This window comes from Elephantulus edwardii, unplaced genomic scaffold (assembly GCF_000299155.1).
Source record: "Elephantulus edwardii isolate Elephantulus edwardi_28Jun2011 unplaced genomic scaffold, EleEdw1.0 scaffold00044, whole genome shotgun sequence".
NCBI classification, from domain to species: domain Eukaryota; kingdom Metazoa; phylum Chordata; class Mammalia; order Macroscelidea; family Macroscelididae; genus Elephantulus; species Elephantulus edwardii.
In genome coordinates this window covers 11,347,345-11,366,256 of record NW_006399794.1, presented here as the reverse complement: position 1 = coordinate 11,366,256, position 18,912 = coordinate 11,347,345, and the positions used below count along the sequence as shown (strand labels likewise).

Sequence of the window (18,912 nt, the reverse complement as noted above, 5' to 3'; positions counted from 1 at the left end):
AGTGCAAGAATCTGTGCTGCAATCCTGAAGGCAGGCAGTTCAAGACCAACAGCTGCTTCACAGGAGAAAGATGGACAATTTCTTCCCTTACCTCTGAAAACCCACTGGAGGGTCAACTATAGGTTGGTTTCAACTTGATAATACACAACAACAACAATATTTATAAACAAAGAGCAAAATTATCTCTTTCAAACAGGGAGAGGGGTCTTTTAGGTGGCATTGTATTCTGTAAATGTTGAACAGAAACAGGTAGAACATGATAATGGCTGAAATTTTTTTCTGGCAAAAACCAACCAAGCTAGAATTGTGAAAATAAAGCAGTATCATTGTACATAATAGAATCTGTTTTCTTTAAGATTCACATTCTTATTTGAGCTCTTCTTGTGTAGTTTGTATGATATTTTATATTTACACATTTACTTAATCATTGTGCAATCATTTGTATGACACAACTTTTTTTTCTCTTTTATATATCACAACTCAGATAGTCATGAAACTAAGTAGGAAAAGTATCTAGCATTTTAACCTTGACAATCTGATCTAAACCCAGTAAATTGAATGGCAACTCAGAAAAATATTTCAGAGCACATGATGTTAAAAAAATGTAAAAGTATCTTTGCAGTTGTGGCTTCTATAAGAAAGAAACTTTTCTTATTAAATACAACAAAATATAATCTTTCTAATTATAGAATGTGTCTGTGATGAAAATACAAACTATGAAGATAGAGGGATCAGAGCTGATGAAAATATGTGAAAGAAATAAATAAAAATGGGAGGGAAGAAGATGTGAAAGTGTAAATTGAAAGAGAAGATGTGTAAAGAGAGGTTATTTAAGGAGTAATGTCACATTTTTTTAAACTTTTTTTGGTAATACACTAAAGGAAGAGAACTAAAGGGTGCTGCTTGAGTGAGTTCTGGTTGAGTGTCATCTTCTCCTTCGCAAAAGAGACAATGTCCAGGGTGTTCTGGTGGCCTAGTGGAAAGGAGCTGCACTGCAATCCCAGAGGCCTGTGGTTCAAATCCACAAGATGCTCTGCTGGAGAAGGAGGATCAATCTTCTCCTGTACCAGTCAGATCTAATTCGATGGTACACACACAAAAAAATTAATAATATAATTTTTTTAAAAGAGAGAATATCCATTAAAGCCCTAGGGAATTAATCATGGTGGTGTACAACTTGATGGATGGAGAGGTGAGGGAAATGGAAAATAATTATTCTTGAAAACAATGTATTCAAATTTTTTAAATAAACTAGTATAAAATTTTAAAAGAAAGAAGAAAAAAAAAGGGTAGAGTGGTTGTACCATTTTAAAATTCCACTAACAGTGTAAAAGAGTTCCTACCACATCCTCTCCAACATTTATTAGTTGGTGTCTTGTTAACCTTTGCCACTGCTACTGGGATGAGATCATACATACCTCATTGTGGGTTTGATTTTAAACTCTCCTATTGCCAGTGATTTGGAGCATTTCTTCATGAGTCTGTTTGCCATCAGAGTATCTTTCTCTGTAAAGCCGTTAAGTGATTCCTAAAAAAGCTGAACATAGTAATTTCAGATGGCACAGCTATTCCACTGCTTAGAATACACCCTGAGAAAATGAGAACTGAGACACAAAATGAGATCTGTACAGCAATATTCAAAGCACTGTTATTTACCATCACAAGAACATGGAAACAGCCCAAATGTCCAACCAAGATCGAATGGATTAAGAAACTATGGTACATTCACACAACAGAATACTATGAGCATACAGATGCAATGATTTTGTAAATCATTACCCAACTTGGGAGGGACTAGAGAACATTATGCTAATTGAGCTAACTCAGTCCTCTAAGTTCAAATACTGTATAAAACCATTATTGTAGAAATAGATAACTGGTAAAACATGTATGACGATCCAGGGGTTGAGGGTAGGATCAGAGGGGTAAGGATGAACATGGAGGTTTTCATAGAGTTCTGCATTTTGATAGGGAGGGAGGGTGGGTAAAAGAAATGGGAAAGATCCAGTGTGAAACGCAATGTTTATAAACTTTGTAAGTAAACCATTATAAAATTAAAATTTTATTTAAAAAATAAACAAAAGCACCCCAGGGCAGTTATACCAACAAAAACAGTTGATAAATTAAGTAGTATTCATAAGAAAAATCTATCTAAGTGGGTGTTCTGTATTCTCAACACAAAATATTTATATCATATGTGAGAAATCCAACTCCAGTCCAAAATTTTAGCATGATCTCAAAAATTTGATGATAAGCAATTGCAAAGCTTTGTTTGTCAAATTTAATGAAGGAAATCATGTTTCCTAAACCAGACTTGGTTGAAGATGGTAAAGAGATTGAGATAGTTAACAGTTTTCGTTTACTTGGCTCCACAGTCAACACTCTTGGTAACAGCAGCCAGGAAATCAGGAGACGAATTGTGTTGGGAAAGTCAGCTGTGAGGGACCTCTCAAGAGTACTGAAGTGCAATGACATCAGGCTGGAGACTAAGGGGCGCCTGATCCAGGCTATAGTCTTCAATTACGTGCTGTGCATTGGAGAGTTGGACAGTGAATAGGGATGATAGAAAGAGAATTGATGCCTTTGAGTTGTGGTGCTGGAGAAGAGTGTTGAATATACCATGGACTGCTAGGAGAACAAAACAGGTTTGTCCTGGAGAGGATGAAGCCAGAATGTTCCCTGGAGTCAAGGATTCTGAAGCTTCGTCTGATATACTTTGGGCATGTTGGAGAGGTACATCATGTTTGGGAGAGTGGAGGGACAGCGCAGGAGAGAAAGACCCTTGATGAGATGGATCGATTCTGTGAGCGGAGTGGTGGGAATGAATGTGTTGGCACAGGATAGAACGGCCTTTAGGGCTCTTGTACATAGGTCGCTATGAGTGGATGACACATAACAACAAAAACAACAAACCAGATTTAATGTATAGCCAGTACATTATAGTTTTCTGGAAAGAATTGCGGTACATAAGCACATTGGCTCACATACATTTCTACATTTTTATCCCAGAAACACCCTCTTCAATGTCGTGGATAAGGCACTTTTATCTACTTGGTTTCAAGACTTATTCATTCCTACTTCTTCTGCCTCTCCATCCTCCAAGACCAAAAGTTACAAAGTCCTTTCATTTTAGGCTCCTAATATGTAGATGATTTCTTCATCTATGCTAACTGATTCCAGTACTGCTGCATTGAGAAAAATGGGAGAAACTGAGAGTAGGCATCTTTTTCAGTCTCTTGTTTACACTATCTCAATAACTTAATAAAGGAATTAATGATTATTTCTTTTTGGCACCTTGTCCTAATTTACCAACACAACTGGCAACACAACAATTTTTATTAAGTAACTGATCAAAATTGTGTTTCTCTATCTCTACTAGACTTCACTATGTTTCAAGTTAGTTTTATTAGCTGTGACACAATGATCTTTGTAAAACAGAGAAAACAACCAGTGTTTAAGAAAAAAAATTGAAAGTCTAGATTTCTTTCTTAATAGCAGTTAGACAAAATGAAAAAGATAGTATATTTGCATACAGAAAACACCCATATTTGTGCCATATTTTCTTAGTAGTGTGACTTCCTATAAATTCTGGAGTAATTTATTTGACCATAAAGGTTTGGTAGAGAAACTAAATAAAAACAAAATATGTGAAAATATATTATTCACACCTTTTACATCAAGTTAAGATTGTGAATAATAAATTTAAAAATATTTTTTACACTCAACATTAACTCAATTTAAAAGGAGCAAAGATAATAAATTTTAATTTCACATACTTTGTGTAGGTTGCTAGGAGAGGCTATTCCTTGGAGGAGATATCATGCATAGAAAGGTAGAAGTTGGCAAAAAATAGAAAACTCTTCAACAAGATAGATTGACACAATGATTGCAACAATGAATTCAAGTGTATCAGAGATTATGAGGATAGCAGAAGATAAGAAAGGGTTCAGATTTGTTGTTCATAAAGTAGCTATGAGTTATACTCAATGGTACCTAACAAAAGCAACAATAATAAATAAAATTATTCTATAATGGATAGTGACTGAGGTGGAGGTAGGCATGTCAGAGACAATAAGATTGACACAGGACAGAGCAGGGTTTAGGGTTGTACATAGGGTTGCTATGAGTTGCAGGTGACTCAACAGCACATAACAACAAGAAGAATGGATTGCCATGAACTGCTTATGTAATCCCAGGAGTCTTACTATAGAGTAAATTTATAATATGTCATGTAAGAATTGGTTCATGTAAAATTAAAAAAAAATCTAAACTGGTACAGAAGGCTGTTTGTTGGGAGCAAAAAAGAAGACAGTTACTCAGTTTAACGTAGGTACCTTTTTGCAATAAAATGTAGTAAGATGAATATGTGACTAGAATATCAAGCTCACACTTAAGATATGGCCAAATAGTCTATGATTGCATTAATAAATATGCATTACTCAGAGGTTTTGAGTAGACTGACATTCCAATTCTTACTATTCACTTAAAGAAAATCATATAAATTGTTAGTAAGAAATAGAGGCACAAATTCTCAAAATAGTTCTGGATAACAAGTTTATAGTGACTTTCTCTTATGGGTATAAAATAAGTTATCTTTAAAAAATATACTGAAATGTACAATAATGGTTTTAAAGAATGTAATGGTAATAATAATAATAGTGATGGTAGTAGTAATCCCTGGAGTAGATGTATAAGTTGCAACTGTTGTTGTTGTTGTTGTTGTTTAATGCCGTAGAGTCATAGACGACTCATAGCAACCCTATGAACGAACAGCCTGAGCAGTGTTCGTACATAGACTTTCCAGAGGCAAGCCATTTTGGAAGTGGATGCCGCTCCTGCTTCCAGGCTTGATTTAGTCGGGAAGCTCCAGCCAACACTGTCCACCATGGGTGCCCATTACCATGATTGGCACATCACTGTCACAGGCTTCAGCCTCACAGCAACCATGAGTTACCTCTGCACAGCAACGCACAGACCAGTGCTATACCACCTAGAAGAATGTTTGACAGGAAGACAATTTGAACTTGGCCCGAGGGCCGCAGGCCCGAGTGTCCTTTGGGCTTAAGGCTGCCTCCTGGTTCAAACCCTAGGCCCAGGCTGGCTAGCCTCACTCCAGGGACAGAGCAAACCTGCACGTCAAACACATTCCCGGAAAAGCAGTCGACTCCAAAAGCTTGCCATGATTCCTGCACTCCCACCACCACACTCCTGCCTTCTGGCAAGGAGCAACTGTAGGAACATTTTATTTATGAAGATGTATTTTGTTAAATGCCATTATCTCAGTTCAAATCATCACAGTCTGAAACACAACAGAATAAAGCATAGCCCATTACTGTATTATCCTCACAATCATTCTATGTGCCATCATTTTAAGCACTGTGTCAATTCATCTCATTGAAAAATTGCTCATCTTTGCTGACTTTCTACTTTAATTGAGGTTTATTGACTTTTCTACTTTTTCTATGTTATTGGGCAGAATATTGAATGATTCAGGAAGCATTAAAAGAAGATGGAAAGAATATACAGAGTCACTGTACCAAAAAGAATTGACTGACTCAGAAGAATTTTAAGAAACAACATATGATCAAGAGGCAATGGTGATGAAGGAGGAAGTTCACATGGTTCTGAAGGACATGGAAAAATATAAAGCTCTTGGAGTTGATGGAATGCCAACTGACATATTTCAACCAACAAATGCTGCCCTGGATGTGCTCATCAAATTATGCCAAGAAATCTGGAGGACAACTGCTTGGCCAACTGATTAAAAGAGATCCATATTTATTCCTATTCCAAACAAAAGTGACCTGACAGTTTGTGGAAATTATTGAACAATACCACTAATATCACACACTAGCAAAATACTGCAGAAGATGATCCAGAAACGGCTGGAACATTGACAGGGAACCACCAGAAATACAAGCTGGGTTTAGAAAATATTGTGGCACTACAGAAATTATTGCCAACATCAGATGGATGTTGGCAGAAAGCAAAGAGTACCAAAGGAACGTCTCTTTCTGTTTCATTGACTGTGTGAAGAATTTGACTAATTGTGGCTAACCTTGAGGAAAATGGGAATCCCAGAACACTTGATTGGGCTTATGCAAAACCTATATTTGCACCAGGAAGCTGGCTTCAGAACAGAGCAGGGAAACACTACATGGTTCAAATCAGGAAAGGAGTACATCAGGGATGCATCCTGTCTCCATACCTTTACAATCTATATACAGAACAGATCATTTGGGAAGCCGGACTTTATGAGGAGTAATGTGGCATCAGGATTAGAGGTAGACTCATCAACTACCTACATTATGCTAATGACACAACCTTGCTTGCTGAAGACATGAAGCACTTGCTACAGAAGGTCAAGAACTATAGTCTTCAGTATGGATTGAAGCTTAACATCAAGAAGACAAAGATTCTCACCAATAGGCCAATTGGCAGCACCATGATAGATGGAGAAGAAATTGAAGTTGTTAAGAGTTACAACTTGCTCAGCTCCACAACCAACACTCACATCACTAGCAGTTAGAAGATTAAATGACAAATTGCATTGGGAAAATCTGCTGTCAGAGACCTCTCCAGAGTGCTGAAAAGCAACGATTACAGCCTAGAGACTAAGGTGTTCCTAATCTAAGCCATAGTCTTCACAATTACTTGTTATGCTTCAGAGTGTTGGACAATGACTAAGGGTGGTAGAAGAAGAATTTATGCCTTCAAAATGAGGTGCTGGAGAAGAGTTTTGAACATACCACGGACCACTAAGAAAACAAACAGTTCTGTCTTAGAGAGGGTGAAACCAAGATTCTCCTTGGTGGCTAGAATTTTGAAGCTCTGTCTCACATACTTTGGGCATGTAGCCAGATAAGACTGGTCCTTGGAGAAAGACATTTTGCTCAGAAGGGTGGAGGGTCAGTGCAGGAGAGGAAGACACCAGATGAGATGTACTTATACCGTGATTGAGGTGATGGGGATTGGTGTGTCAGAATTAATAAGACTGGCTGAAGAGAGGGTAGGCTTCAGAGCTTTTGTGCCTAGGGTCTCTATTGGTCACAGGTGACTCAATGGCACATAACAACAACAATACCCTTTGCAGGGACTAGTCCCTCCTGACAACATGTCCAAAATAAATAAGATGAAGGTTCTCATTCTCTCTCCTAAGGAGTACTTTTCTGAAGACAGAGTTTTTCATCCTTCTTGCAGTCTATTATACGCAACAGTTTTCACCAAGATCAGATTTCAAGCACAGCAATTATTTTCTTTTCCTTATACTTTTAACATTCAAATTTTTATGTTTTCATTTTTATACTTTTCATATTCATATGAAGCAATTAGACACATTATGGCTTGAGTTATAAACACCTTAGTCCTTAATTCTCAAAGTTAAATCTTTGTTTTTGAACATATTCAAGAGGCCTTCTGTTGTGAACTTGCCCTATGTTATACATTGTTTGATTTCTTGACTATGGTTCCAAGTAAAATGAAGATAGGTTGTTATCAAATGCCATGGAGTAAACTACCACTCGACTCATAGAAACCTTATGAACAACATATCTGAACTTAGCTCTATCCTGGACCAACCTCATGATCTCTAATATGTTTGAGATCACTGTTACTGTCACTATGTCAATTTATCTTGTTGACTCATTCAATGACCCTTCACCTTTCCCAGTATGGTGTTCTATTTTAAGTACTGACTCCTCCTGACAACTTGCCCAAAGTATGTGAGATAAAGTTTCATTATCCTTGCCAGTAAGAAGCACTCTGATTGCCTTCTCCAAAACAAACTTGTTTGTTCTCCTGTCAATGCAAAGGATTCTTTAATTTCTTGACCCTTGCTACCCATAGGCACTGATTATGGATCCTAGTAAAAGGAAATCTTTCACAAAGAATCTTATCTCCATCTCTCATGATGGTGCCTATTGGTCCAATGATGAAGAATTTTGTTTTCTTGATGTTGAAATGTAATCCATATTAAAGGCTATATAGTCTTTGATCTTCAGTATGTGCTTTAAGTCTTCACTTTCTGCAAGTGAGGTTGTATTATCTGCAAAACAGGTTCTTGATGAGTATTCATCCACTCCTGATGCCATATCCTTTTTAATATAGTCCATCCTAGAGTTAACGGCTGTTGAGTCAATTCTGACTCTGAATGACCCTGTACACAGTAGAAACTTCCCCACAGGGTTTCCAAGGCTGTAAGTTTTTATAAAAGAAGATTGTCTCATCTTCTTGTCTCGAAAGTGCTGGTGTGTAGAATTCGCTGATCTTGAGGTTTTTAGCCAAGCATTTTTTGTTTAATTATTATTAAATTTTATTAGTTTTAATGAATATTTACAGATTTTGTGTTCTCATTCATTTATTGTTGCACTGTTTTCTCTACCCTCCTCCCCAGTTCGTTCTTCTCCTCCCCCTGAATATCTGTTTTAATTGTCCAATTGCCACAGTACTTGTCAAAGCCAGTTCTGATTAATCTCCTTTGTCAGTGTGTCCTTTGCCATTTCCTATCCCTCCTCCCTGAGAGAGACTTCACCCTGATTCATAAGGAAAAGGGGATGGCGTATTCTCTTAGCTACTTCCTGCTGAAAAGGGACGCTATGGGTTTCAGGGTGAAGATCTCTCACTACTCTAAAGGGCCCCTTTGGCAGTAGGAAACACGTAGACTATTATGGAGATTGATTTTGGAATTTAGATGCACAGTTATTAATTGTGCTTAGCCGTACATGTTCATATCCTTGAAGATGTATCATGGAGGTGTTGCAACCTAGAATACACAAATTTAACTAACAAATTAAAAGTACATGAGTCAAAAATTAACAAGCAATAATATTCCAAGTAGAGGTTCTAGTAGTGGCACAAATCAAGTTACAGAGGGAAGGTGGTTCTTACAATAAAAGGCCTATAGACTAGCACTTTGTCTATTATAGTGTACAGGTTAGGAACCACAAGCTGTAGAGGCTCAGTTATGTCATTTATGCTTCTTAAGTCCTGGAGCAAATTCGATCTACCACTGGGCTGTTTTACAACTTTAGCCAAGCATTTTAACCTCTACACCCATAGGTCTTTTGATACGATATGGTTGGCTAGGTATCACAAAGTTCACCAGACTTGACCAAAGTTTCTCCAGACTTCTATTAATCTGGCATAAGGAATCATAATTTGACTTGACCCTTTTCTACTGCCTCAGATATTCTCTTTCTCATTCCTTAAAAACTTCTCCAACAGGATAAAAAGGGAAGCCACAGACTGGGGTGGGGGGAATATTGATAATGACATGTCTGATAAGGGACTTACATCTAGAATTTGTAGAATACTTGAGCACCACAACAAGAGAAAAGTAAACAAACCAATTGCAAAATGGGCACAGGATATGAACAGACACTTCACCAAAGAAGACATTAAGGCAAACTAATACATGAAAAAGTGTTCAAAATTGCTAGCTGTAAGAGAGATGCTTCAAAACAACTATGAGATATTACTGTACCCCAGTAACAATAGCAGAATTCAACAGAATAGCAAACAACAAATGGTGGTGAACTTGTGGAGAAACTGGAACACTTATTCACTGTTGGTGAGAATGTAAAATGATGCAATCACTCTGGAAGGTAGTATGGTACTTTCTCAAAAAGCTGAAAACAGAAATACCATTTGACCCAGCAATTCTACTACTGGGAATATACCCCAAAGAAAGAGGAACAGTCACCTAAATTGGTATATGCACAATAAGGTTTATTTCTGCATTGTTCACAATAGCAAAGATATGTAAACAACCTGAATGCCCATCAAAAAACAAATGGATAGAGAAGCTGTGGTATATTAACACAATGTAATATTACGCTGCACTGAAAAACAAGGAACACATTAAATATTATACAAAATGGGTCACTCTAGAGGACATTATGCTGAGTGAAATATTTCAGGCACAAAAGGCCAAATATTGCATAATGCCACAGTTATAAACAGGACTGACATGGGATTGGGGTTAACTAAGAAAAGAGGGAATAAATAATGTACACTGCATTGAAAAAGATGAAGAAAAAACTGGTTAAGTGGAATATATGATTAGGTATTATTTGCATAACAACTGTCCAGAATAAGAGCTGCTTAGTAAAATGGACTGGGAGCGGGGAGGAAATTGTACAACAATGAAAGATTTTTTTTCCTTTAAAGAGAAAAGTGAACTGGGGCAGGAGGTGGGCAGGGAGGAAAATGTACAACAATGAATTAATGGAAATCCAAGTTCTCTATAAACTTTCATTAAAATCTCAATCAAAATAAATTAATACTTTAAAAAAGATAATATCCAGTATATAATTGCATGCTTTCTGGCTGTTTGTATGAGGCAGAGATCTTCTGCAAACTTATCCAGTCTCAAAGGCATAAAGATTTCTCTACGGACTAGATCAATATAACATTGTCCTGAGATTATCTTGAACTCTATAAACAACCAGAAAGGCAACACCAAAAGGTGAATGATGACACAAATTGAACCTTTAATAGTTTCCCTAAATCCACAACTTGGAGAAAAGAGCTATTTCTTCCTTATATCCCTGTTAGCCATCTTTCGATCTGGGTGAGTTTCTTCCTCATAAGTTGAAGCCTTTCTACAGTTTAAGATGCCTACATACAGTACAGTTTTAAAGGAAATAAAGGACAGAAAATCAGAAGATCTTAATCTTGAGTCTTTCTGGAACAAACTTTCCTTTACCATGTTGCCTGCCTTCTCTGGACTTAGATTTCTTAATGAACAAAATGAGAGATGGACTAGATTCATACTCTTTGGAAATGGGAGAGCCATAAAGGTAACCTACCATCTTCTTAATTACATAAGCTAAACAGGCAGAGCTTTTAGTAGTGAAAAAAGGAGAGAAAAAAAATAAAGTTATCAGAATCTTTTTCTCACCTTTACTTGGAAAAGGTTTTAAAATTCTTTGGCATGTCAAATTTAGTTAAGATTATTTACAGTTCAAAAAGAGGAGAAGCTCATGAGTGCAGCGTAAATTGAGGAGCAGGTCTAAGGAAGACTGCCACACTGCCTCAAATAACTCTGGTATACGTACCAATGGCACAATGATCATAGCCCTTGTTGTATATTTTGGTCTCTGTTTTCTATCTTTCATCTCTTTTTTAAAGAATTTCTATTCTGTTTTTCTCTCCCTCTTAAAGACTAAGAATGAACAATATGGCTCAAATAATTTTGAAAGTTACACAAAATGTTGCAGAAAATGACTGATTTTTTTCTCAAGTTATTTTTTTAGAATGTTGCTTTTCTCATTAATGCTTTTCCCATGTACTCACTAAACTTTTAAAACAAAATACATTTATTTCCCAGTTGAAGAGGCAGAATTTAAATGTCATTTATAGAATCTGAGGATTGGCTATAAATTGGAAGTCATTTTTCTGTTGTGATAATGACACTGGTTCCTGCTTACACAGATGCTGAGGTAGTGCAGATCAGAATTTTTAACACCATTCATCTTTGCTTTTTATCCCACTTATTTATTTAAAAAATCCTTTTTGTTTTGAGTGTAAGTTTACAAATGGTAGTGCATTTTTATTCAATCATTCATAGACTTCTTGTTTTAGAACATTAATTAAAATAGATTAATGTAAGAAGTGACAATATCTAATCAAACCATATGTATGAACATCATCACTTTCATGAAATTGTTTTATTGATTCTTTCTTTCAGAAATCTTCTCATTTCTGTACTTAAATGTCTTAAAAGAGAAATGTGCATCTATCTTCACAGAGATATTCCACAGGCTATTGGTAGCTATTAAGCTACCATATTTGGTAACTGTCAACTACTCTCTCTCTCTCTCTCTCTCTCTCTATATATATAGGCAAACACACATATCTATAGAGATAGATATAGATAAATATCTCTCTATATATAGATATCAATATTGATCTCTCTCTATATATATATATCTCAGATGTTCACTATAATTTATACTTTTGGGAAGTCTTTCATATATAAAGGGTGCAGTATACAGTCTCTGAAATCCAACTAAAAACTTGCTATAAGTAATCTCTGACTCAATAGTAGTTTGGTTTGAGTTTGGATTCTTAAAGTTATTTGTCCTCAATAATCAATTACTTTCTTCAATTTATAACTGAGTACATTTAAAGAACTTGGACTACAGTTCATGTGAAACAAATGTTAGAGTTTCATCTAAAGTACATGCTCTATTTCCAAAACCAAATTCCAGGATTTTATCTAACATGCTATATAACCAAACAAAAAACTCATTGCCATCAGACTGAATATGATTCATGGTGATCATCTATTAAGTGTCCAAGGATGAAGATATTTACGGAAAGAAATGTATATATACATGCATACCAATGTTGTGTACTATAAAGTCAGAACTGACATGAAGCTGACCCCCTCCAGTAGGTTTTCAGAGGCAGTTAATTGCATGAGAGGAGACTTCCCATATGCACATATGATAAATATGATTTCTAAATTATTACATGCCATGGAGAAATTGGAGCTAATGATTCTACTTATTCTTACACATACAGACAACATTTAAATTTATTTATAAGATATTAATTGTTGCATCTGCATTATATTCTGACTTTGTCAGCTTTTACAGCTTTTACGACATGTTTCTTTTTATCTGTAACCACGTGAATATAACTCAATACTTACTTCATGTAAAGTTTATACTTCATTTTTTTCCCAAAATTATCTATTTCTTCAATCAATATGTCTTCATTATTTTCACTATGTTCACTCTGTTTTTGGATGTAGAAACCCATATAACACAATTTCCTGTATAAACCAAATAGTAAAAACATTTTAAATTTTACCACATTAAAGGCTATCTAGTTATATTTGAAAATATACTTCTAGTAAGTACTGTTCAGTCTATTTTTCTGTATCTGAAAGGATGTAGATAGTTGTAGTTTCCATTCAAAAAAGGAGGGGACTAGGCAAACTTTAATTTGTAGTGCTGTTTACCCAGTTAGTATGTCTTCCTGGGTGAAAATCCCAAGGAAAAAATAGGAAAAGAAGTTGTGTAAGACTTTACATCATTTTTAGCTTGTGTAATTCAAGACAAAAAATAGGACAGAGGAGAATAATAGAGATATTGGGTGCCCCAATCCTACACAGTTCCTAACTGTTCAGAATCAGGAAAGATGTACATCAGGGATGCATCCTGTCTCCATAACTTTCCAATGTACATGCAAAACAGATCATTTGTGAGGCTGGACTTTATGAGGGGGAATGTGGCATCAGGATTGGAGGAAAACTCATCAACAACCTGCATTATGCGGATGACATTGTTTCCTGAAACTGAAAAGAACATGAAGCATTTGCTACAGAAGGTCAAGGACTGTAATTTTCAATATGTATTGAAGCTCAATATCAAGAAAACAAAATATTCTCACCACTGGGCCAATTAGCAGCTACATGATGGATGGAGAAGGGATTGGGATTGTTAATAACTTCAGCTTGCTTGACTCTACAATCAACATTCTTGCCACCAGCAGTCAGGAAATTAAAAAAACAACAACAATCAAACAAAAACAAATTACATTGAGAAAATCTGCTGTCAGAGACCTCTCTAGAATATTGAAGAGCAACAATATCAGTCTGGAGACTATGGTGTGCCTGATCCAAGCCATGGTCTTCACAGTTACTTGCCATGCATTTGATAGCTGGACAATGACTAAAGATAATAGAAGAAGGATTGATGCCTTTGAGTTTTAATGCTGGAGCAGAGTGTTGAACATACTGTGAACTGCCCGTAGAACTAACAGGTCTATCTTGGAGAGGGTGAAACCAGGCTGCTCCCTGGAGGCAAGAATTTTGAGGCTCCATACTTTGGGTGACACATGGCCAAGAGGGACCAGTCATTGGAGTGGGATGTCATGCTTGGAATGGTGGAGGGACAGTATAGGAGAGGAAGACCCAGAATGAAATGGATTGACTCATTGACTGGACAAATGAGATTAGGTCTGTTGGAGACAATGAGATTGGCTCAGATAGAACAGATTTCAAAACCAATGTACATAGGGTGGCTATGAGGCCCAAATGACTCGATGACACATAACAACAACATCCAACACAATAAATTCAAAGCTCAAATCTTCAGATAATGACAACTTTCTCAGTCTTTCCATATACTTTGAAGTCAGAAATATTACTTCTGAATTTTACTCATCACTGCACTTGTAGGAAACTCTCAGAAAAGTATGGAGAAATAATTATGAGCTAGATTACCTACCAACAGATCAATTATTCAGAGTCAGAGCCAATACAGAGAGGCTAGTCTTTTATCAGTAGTAGTTCAGAGTGTTTGACGGTAACACATAAATCTGGCATAATTTTTTTAAAGAAAATGTGCAGATACAAGGAAAGAATAGATGTTGCAATTACAAATGTTACAGGAGACAGAACTTTGAAGACATGAATAAATGATCAGTGATTAAAAGTATTCATCTGCTAACTGATAGGTCTGCAGTTCAAACCATTCAGTCTTTTTGCAGGATTTTTGACAGAGTGCTTCTAAAAATTTAAGCCCTGGAAATTCTATGATGCGATTTTTCTTTTTCATAAAAGCTGACTGCATAGCAGAGAGTTTGGTTTGTTTTAGCAGGAATTCCAATATCTCTGCCATTGAGTCATGTGCCAGAGAAGAATCCTATTTAGTCTGCAATGGATCTCGTATAAGAATATTGATATTAACATTTAAGTTAATGCTGCCATCTGTGACAGCTGTTGAGGACACTTGGAATACTAGCAGATTCAGTACTCTTGAAATAAAAATTTCCATTTCTATAATTTGTAGGTGATAAACACATAACCATTTTTTCCCCACAATTAGTTGAATTGGCTTTGGAATAATCTAAGAAACTATTTCCATACTTCCCTAAGATAATGTCTAACTACTCAAGGTCACATGGCCATATTTACATTTAATAAATTAAATGTTCATAAAATAATCTGGGGTTTGTCCTCCTTTCCCATTCATTTCTCTTTCTGACTAGGTATCAGAGTCAGTGGTGAGCAACGTAGTTACCAGTCTCCATGGGATTCAGCAACCTGTCATACCTGAACCCCAAGACAGTGACCCTCATTGGCATTCCTGGATTAGAGCATGTGCAATTTTGGATTGGATTCCCTTTCTTTGGTGTGTGCTTGTTGGCTCTGATGGGAAATATTTTCTTACTGATTATAATCCCTCTAGAACGCAGCCTACATCAACCCATGTACATCTTCTTAGCAGTACTGGCAGCCACGGATTTAGGGCTCTGTTTAGCCATTGCACCAAAGATGTTGGCCATCTTCTGGTTTGATTCTTGCTCCATGACCTTTGATGCTTGCCTCACTCAGCTCTTTTTCATCCATGCTTTGCAAGGCATGGAATCTGGCATCCTACTAACAATGGCCTTTGACCGCTATGTTGCTATCTGTGATCCACTGAGGCACACATCCATCCTTACACCTTTAGTTCTGGTTAAGATGGTAGTAGTGGTGGCAATCCGAGCAACAGTGCTTGTTGGAATTTTGCCCATTTTACTGAAAAGACTGCAACTTTTCCATTCTGTAGTTATTGTTCATTCTTATTGTGAACATATGGCTGTGGTCAAACTAGCTGCAGAAGATGTCCATGTTAACAAAACATATGGGCTTTTTGTGGCATTTGCAATTCTGGGTTTTGACATGATGTTCGTCTTCATCTCTTACATCTTGATATTCCAAGCTGTTTTTCGTCTTCCCCAGAAGGAAGCCAGACTCAAAGCATTCAATACTTGTACTGCCCATATTGTTGTATTTCTTGAATTTTACATACTTGCTTTTTTCTCCTTCTTTAGCCACCGTTTTGGTCATGTATCACCTTATGTCCACATTCTATTGTCTACCATCTATCTGCTTGTGCCCCCTGCACTTAATCCCATTGTTTATGGGGTAAAGACCAAGGAGATACGAAGGAGGGTAACTCAGATCTTTATTCTAAAGTCTGCACCCACCACTGATTCAGCATTTAATATGTCATAGAGAAAATATATATATATATATATATTCACTTGTTTAAAATGGTGATTCTTTGGACTATGTGTGAATGTCTGACCATATGTCTGAATTTCCCCATACTGATCTTTTATAAAGGTTTTAGGTTCTCAAAACAAGAACATTCCAAATAAGCAATATAGTTGGATGCAAATTATATATGTAATTCATAAATTTTCCATTCTCCTATTTGTTTCTTCCTTCTATTCTTGATTTTTCTTTTTCATCTTTTCTGGTTTTGTCTGCCTATAATTACCACTGGACTGATAGGCAACACCATGGTGGATGGAGAAGAGTTTGAAATTGTCAACAGCTTCATCTTACCTGGAGCCACAGTTAACATCCTTGGTACCAGCAGTCAAGAAACAAGGAGATGACTTGCATTGGGGAAACCTGCAGTGAGGGACCTCTCCAAATTACTGAGGAGTAATGATGTCAATTTGAGGACTAAAATGTGTCTGACTTAGGCCATCTTTCTTCCTGATCACTTGTTAGGAATCTGAGAGCTGGACAATGAATAGGAATGACAGAGGAAGACTTGATGCCTTTGAGTTGTGGTGTTGGAGAACATTGAATGTCCCATAGACAGTCAAGACAACAAACAGCTATGTCTTGGAGAGAATGTAGCGAGAGTATTCTTTGGAAGCAGGAATGATGAGGCTTCACCACGCATACTTTGCACATGTTGCTAGGAGAGGTTATTCCTTAGAAAATGACATGGAATGAGGAACAGTGTAGGGTCAGAGAAGGAAAGAACCTCAACCAGCTGGATTGATAAAGTGATGGCTGCAATGGGCTCTTGTGTTTCAGGAAGTGTGAAGATAGCACAAGATAGGATCGAGTTCATATCTGCCTGTTCATAGTGGGTCGCTATAAGTCATACTCAATTCAATGGCACCTAACAACAATAACACCATCATTATTTTACATATTCTGTCTTTTCACATTACTAAGAGTAGTTCATGCTTTGAATGCACAACGTTTTATAAAACATACTTCTTGATTTGAAAAGGAATGTAATTATAGTACAGAAATGATATCAGGACATTCGGGAAATGCGATTTAATGTAAATAAAGGTAGGGTAAGTTAGAAGTAGGAGTATGTGATTTAATGTAATTTAGGGCATGGTAAGTTAGAAATATTAATGTAGGTTTTAGAGTAAATATTGACAATTAGCAGTTTTGAATAGTTTATTTGACTTCAGGAGATAAAATGCTAACTTACCTTAATTTTAGTTCATGTTTGTAAAATAGGAACTAGAATCAGCATTTTTGTGCATGTAAAGAGATTTAAACATCCAAATGCCAAGTTACTTTTGCTTCAGAGAGATGATATATCTCTACCTATTCTCTTCAACTAGAAAATCTATAAAAGTTTTGTATAAATTGAAGAGAGATGGAAATTTCCTGAAAAAATAAAATGGGAGATTGTTGAATACCAACATAACCCTGATGTTAAAATGATAAATTAATTGTTAAATCATTTGGCCAGTTCATTGATGCAATATAAGTATTTCACTTTGCACTAAGAATTCACAGATTAATTTCTATAGTTGATTTTATAAATATATGACTTCCTTTAACACTCAATTAATAAAAAAAGACTCATTTTCACCTTCATCAATTATCAAAATATAAAATTCAGTTTTAAGTGGAGAAATGTGTTAATATGTAAATCATCTAGTGTATAGCTTCATTGATCCTTAGTGCCATTGATTGACTTTCTCTAGACTGAGAAGATGAATCAAATATTTTGACCACTTCTTTAGATAATGAAGGATGACTCAGAGTAGAGTCAAGAGCACTATAGATTAAAGCAAAGAATCACAGAGAAACAGAAGTGGCCTATGGCTTAGGGTACTGTCTAATCCTGAAGCTAACATGTATCTACCTAGATTTCAGAGTGGTGTGGACCAATGACTACTATATTCCAACTTTTTCTTTCTCCTAGAGTTATAGGTTTCACCCACCCAGTAACTGTATTATATAATCATTGTTTGTTTGCAGTATAAAATAATGCATCTATTGCTAACAAATGTTCATAGAAAGAAGAATTATAGGGAAAAAATATGTGATTATACCCAATGAGTTCATCTATACCTGGGTATTATTTAGGTCATGAAATTCTGAAGCAATACTGTACTGGACCTTTCAATATGAGTTCAAAGTGGCTAAGAGAGACTATGGTATATTTAAAGATAGTCACAGAAATAGTTTCTGAGCTACATCTGCTTATACACTATTATTATTAGGGAGCACAATAGAGTTCCAGTTCCTTTGAATTTAGGATATCTTTTGACTCTTTTGAGAAATTTGATACTGTGATTATAATGTTGTGCCAATTCTGGGTAGTTTGGCCTCATAGGTTCTGCTTTCTACCTCTTTAAAACCTAAAACACCATGTAAGGAATTCATAACAATTATATGAAGAGAGCACCAAAGCCCCAAGATTGTAAGCACAGAAGTCATAATGGATTTCCATACTTGCGTCTTAAGAGGATTCCACACCAGGCCACTTTTTACCATATGTTCAAATGAGGAACCTGGCTTAGTATCATTAAACATACCCACAGAGCTGTAAACAGTAATAACAAATTGTTTTTATTTAATCCTTAATTTTAATAGTTGTTTATTATCTAGCAAAAGGAAATTTGCTAGAGTTACTAGAAAGGAGAAGGGGGTGAAATAGGAGTTCATTGCTTAAGGAAGACTGATTTCTGTTAAGGATGATGGGAAATATTGCAAAGAGGTGGTGATGGGGTTGAACAATGAGAAATTTAACTATTCTCACTGAAACATGCAAAAAAATTCAAAATAACAAATTATATGTATATGTATATGTATATGTATATGTATGTATGTATATATAAAACTTCTATCATAAA

General features: G+C 36.1%; 1 protein-coding gene across 1 annotated transcript; it reads left to right on the top strand.

Moving 5' to 3' along the window:
- The first annotated feature begins 15,043 nt into the window (after window positions 1-15,043).
- On the top strand, window positions 15,044-16,015 carry LOC102850413 (olfactory receptor 52A1-like). The gene has a single exon (XM_006885683.1). The coding sequence runs from the start codon at window positions 15,044-15,046 to the stop codon at window positions 16,013-16,015; it is 972 nt and encodes a 323-aa protein (XP_006885745.1).
- Window positions 16,016-18,912: the final 2,897 nt, after the last annotated feature.

Bases quoted from the DNA above. Each gene is read 5' to 3' on its own strand.
- LOC102850413 (XM_006885683.1), top strand. From the start codon at position 15,044: ATGGGATTCAGCAACCTGTCATACCTGAACCCCAAGACAGTGACCCTC.